Source organism: Aplosporella prunicola (assembly GCF_010093885.1).
Source record: "Aplosporella prunicola CBS 121167 unplaced genomic scaffold K452scaffold_84, whole genome shotgun sequence".
In the NCBI taxonomy this organism is placed as follows: Eukaryota; Fungi; Ascomycota; class Dothideomycetes; order Botryosphaeriales; family Aplosporellaceae; genus Aplosporella; species Aplosporella prunicola.
The window spans coordinates 1-3,745 of record NW_022983612.1 but is presented as its reverse complement, the minus strand read 5'-3'; the positions used below and the strand labels follow the sequence as shown (position 1 = coordinate 3,745).

The following is a 3,745-nucleotide window of genomic DNA, read 5'->3' as shown; positions in this document are numbered from 1 at the left end:
GAGCGGGAAGCATCGGTTCGACGTTACAAGCAGGTAGAAAGTTAAGGAGACGGTCCAGGAGATTAAAGGTTTAATCTATAACCAGCAGCAATTAACAGCGCAGTTCCAGATACCGGCGAGGCCTATTAAGGCCGTTAAAGAATTACCAGTTTATAAGGACGGGTTTACGTACGAGTTAGAAGGGCCTAGAAATAGAGACGAGAGTAGCAAGTACGGTTACATAATACGAAAAGTAGATAGGATTAAAAAGCATTACAAGAAGGAGCATAGATAGGTTAATCCCCAAGGAAGAGGCGGGTTATTAGCGCAGCGACGCAGGGCCTATAAAATCGAAAGGCCATAGCGGGTCGGCGTACGTTACTAAAGGTTTTTTACGCGCGGGCCCATACAGAGTTTTTTCGAGGTATTACCGGCAGGCCAGCAAGAGGAGGGACACCCTATCACGGCAAGCCAGCAAGTCCGTAAGCAGATCGAGTTACGCATAAAGGCGAACGAAGAACAGCGAAAAAGAATCGTTTAGCTATAATAAAAATTAGACGCGAACCCGTAGTTAAGGCGGGTTAGTTAGGTAGAGCATTTAGCCGGGTTCGATATAAAGGAGTTAAGGCAATTAGTCGAGTTACTAGCCGACTAGGAGCAGCGTCAGCAAGAGGAGGATCGGCAGAAAAGAAGGCAGAACGGGCCACCTAATAGGGCAGAGCGACACCGCCAGCAGCGCTAGCAGAGTCGGGTCGAGATTTTAGCAATCATATATACTAGTTTAGACGAAGTTATCGACCGGGCCTAGGACACAATTTTAACGTCGGTTAGCAACTAGGTTTTATTCGAGATTAACCGTAAAGATATAAACGCGAAGCCGAACTATCCGTTCCTAGGACGCATAGAAGAGGATACGAAGAAGCGGTATAAGCAGGCATAGCAGCGCATAATCGGGTATATTTTCCGCACATACACCAAGGTAAAAGAGGATAGACCGCCATACAAGTTAACCCGAGAGTAAGCTAGGGCGTAGCAAGATTTCGCAGACGAGGCCCGGTCGCAGTAGTTACAAGAGAAGGAGAGAGAGAAGAGCGAGGTAGCTAGTAGTACGGTCGAAGAGGACATTAGATACGACGAAGATAAGGAGGAAGAATAAGAAGAAGAAGAGGCGGAGAACGACGAAGAGGCAGTAGAAAATAAAAGAGAACTAATAAGCCGGATTAACCGTAATTGTTTAGCGTTTTATATTAGTTTATTAGACCATAAAACAGAGGACAACAACTATACAAACGCGTTAATTAGCGGGTTAGCCGTATTAGGAGTCGAGAAGGAGAGGAGAGGGTAGTAGAGCCCTATAGATTATACGCCCCGGTTATCCGCAGTAATCAAGGTTACAAGGATAATAGTCGTGCAGAGCGCATAGGAGGAGGCTAGAGAGACCGAGGACGGCAGGATTTAGCGGCGGGTAAGAGAGATAGTCCAGCGGTTTATAGTACGGGATATACCAACGCCTATAGGTTAGATATTCGAGGCGCGCACGTACGGTATAAAGATTTAATACACGACGATAGCCCCCGGGTTAGTAAGATAGAAGGGGGATACGTTAGTATACCGTAGCACCGAGTTTAGCATAGACTAGATAAAGAGTTAGATACATAGAATAGTAGGCCGGTATCGGCAGACGTTAGTAGAAGAGATAATAGGGGTTACGCCCGCACAGGAGAGAAGGGGAGAGTTACCCGCTATCCCATAGGCCGAGTTACGAGACGACCCCAGTATCGACGAGCCGGGTTAGTTTTTTATACGTAATCCATTAAACAGATTCGAGGTAGACGGCGATTAGTAGTTATTTCACCAGTTAATAGAGAGAGGGGGCGAGGAGGATAAGGATAACAGCAGGAGCCGACCGCGGCAATAGGAATTTATCGATATAAGAAAAAATCCCCCCGCTATACGAGACGTCTAGCCGGCCGTAGGAGACGTCCAGCCGGCCGCAGGAGACGTCCAGCCGGCCGTAGGAGACGTCCAGCCGGCCGCAGGAGACATCCCCCCAGCTACCATCAAAGTCGACAGGGAGGCCGTTAAAGCATTTAGGCGAACCGTAAGCCGATTCAAGGAGCAGTTAGCCGTATTAATATACACTACAGGGGGCGGGCCCTCGCGTATACTAGAGTTAATCAGCACCCGGTATTACAATACAGTTAACGGTAGCCAGCGAAACATATTTATTAAAGACGGTTTAATAGTTTACGTAACCCGGTACCACAAGGGCCACGGCAGGGATAGCAGTTTAAAGATTATCCACCGGCATTTACCGCGCGAGGTAGGCGAGTTATTGTTTTATTATATATAGTTAGTAATTCCGTTCGAACGGCAGTTAGCCGTCGCATATAAAGAGAAGGATAGGCCGCCAGAGGAACACGGTTATATTTAGAGCAAGGAGGGCCCAGGTACAGTAAAGTAGACGGAGAACCGGTTCCGCAAGTCGTTAGTCAACGAGAGCAAGATCGGAATGGGGGTGCCGTTGAGTATGGCTACGTACCGATAGTGCATCCAGGCTATAGGCAATAAATATATTAAGGGGGACCACTATTTCGACGCCGACGGAGCCGGCAAGGCCGAGTTAGAAGAAGGAGAAGGCGAGGGAGGAGAAGAGAAGGACTATACATAGGATTTAATATTCTGCTATAGCACGCGTATGGCGGGCGCAATTTATAGCCGGTTAATATTAGAGGCCGTAGACGAGATTCGGTCTATAATAGAGCGGTATAGGGCGGCTAGCGTTAGGTTCCATTATTTCCAGGAGCACGCGTCTACGTTATAGCAATTACGCAGGAAGCGGCCCGCGGCGGTAACAGCCGAGGCTATAGACACGCAGTTTAGGCGGTAGAAGCGGGTCAAGATAGTCGACCGGTTATAGATATTACGCCAGGTAGCCGGCCAGCAGGATGCCGAGTTTAGAGGGGTACAGGAGTAGGCTATTAAGGCGGTTATTAAAGGCCGCAGCCCCGTGTTAGTAGTAATAGGCACAGACGGCGGTAAGAGTATAGTTTTTATAGTTCCGGCTATATATACCGCTAGCACCAGCGAGCCAGGCACGACAGTTATCGTAGTTCCATTAATATCGTTACGAGAGAACATAGCGGAAAGGTGTCGCAGAGCAGGTATTTCCGCGGTAGAATAGGATAGCCGGCGGCCACCTAGTAGAGATACGTCCATCGTATTCATTACCCTAGAGGCGGCTATAACCAAGACGTTTAGCGATTATTTAGAGCGGTTAAGGAGCCAGTAGCGGTTAGAGAGAATTGTTGTCGACGAGTACTATACTACGTTAGATAGTAGGGCGGATTTCCGGCCCAAGTTAAGGGAGATAGGCGAGTTAGTAAGGAAAGAGGTACAGATAATTATATTAACGGCAACGTTACCCCCGGCAGAAGCATAGACAAGGACACACACACCTCTCGCACTAATGGGATCGCTATAACCAGCGCCCCCAGAACCTCGAAAATACTATCAAACGAATCAGCACAGCCTACTTACTTTGCAGACTAACTTGCACCAGGCCGTAGGCCTTGGTTGTTGTGTTAACTGCGGGTAAAAACCTCTCTACCGGTTCCCCCAGTAGACAAAATTTTCGGCGTTCCCCGCCAAGACACCGCACAGACCCTATCCTATCTCTGCCCCAGGCAGACTTCCTAGCCCGGAATAACACACCTCGGGCAAATACTATGGCAAAAACACAAGTCCGGGTTCTTAAACCCCCTAC

The 3,745-nt window shown here is 48.3% G+C and overlaps 1 protein-coding gene across 1 annotated transcript; it reads right to left on the bottom strand.

The window, feature by feature from the left end:
• Nucleotides 1-2,294: 2,294 nt before the first annotated feature.
• Nucleotides 2,295-3,409, bottom strand: K452DRAFT_346712 (uncharacterized protein). The gene has a single exon (XM_033545477.1). It carries the CDS (start codon nt 3,205-3,207, stop codon nt 2,773-2,775), a length of 435 nt encoding a protein of 144 aa, XP_033391424.1. The 5' UTR covers nt 3,208-3,409; the 3' UTR covers nt 2,295-2,772.
• Nucleotides 3,410-3,745: the final 336 nt, after the last annotated feature.

Excerpts from the sequence above, each read along its gene's own strand:
- K452DRAFT_346712 (XM_033545477.1), bottom strand. The coding sequence starts at position 3,207 with ATGAATACGATGGACGTATCTCTACTAGGTGGCCGCCGGCTATCCTAT.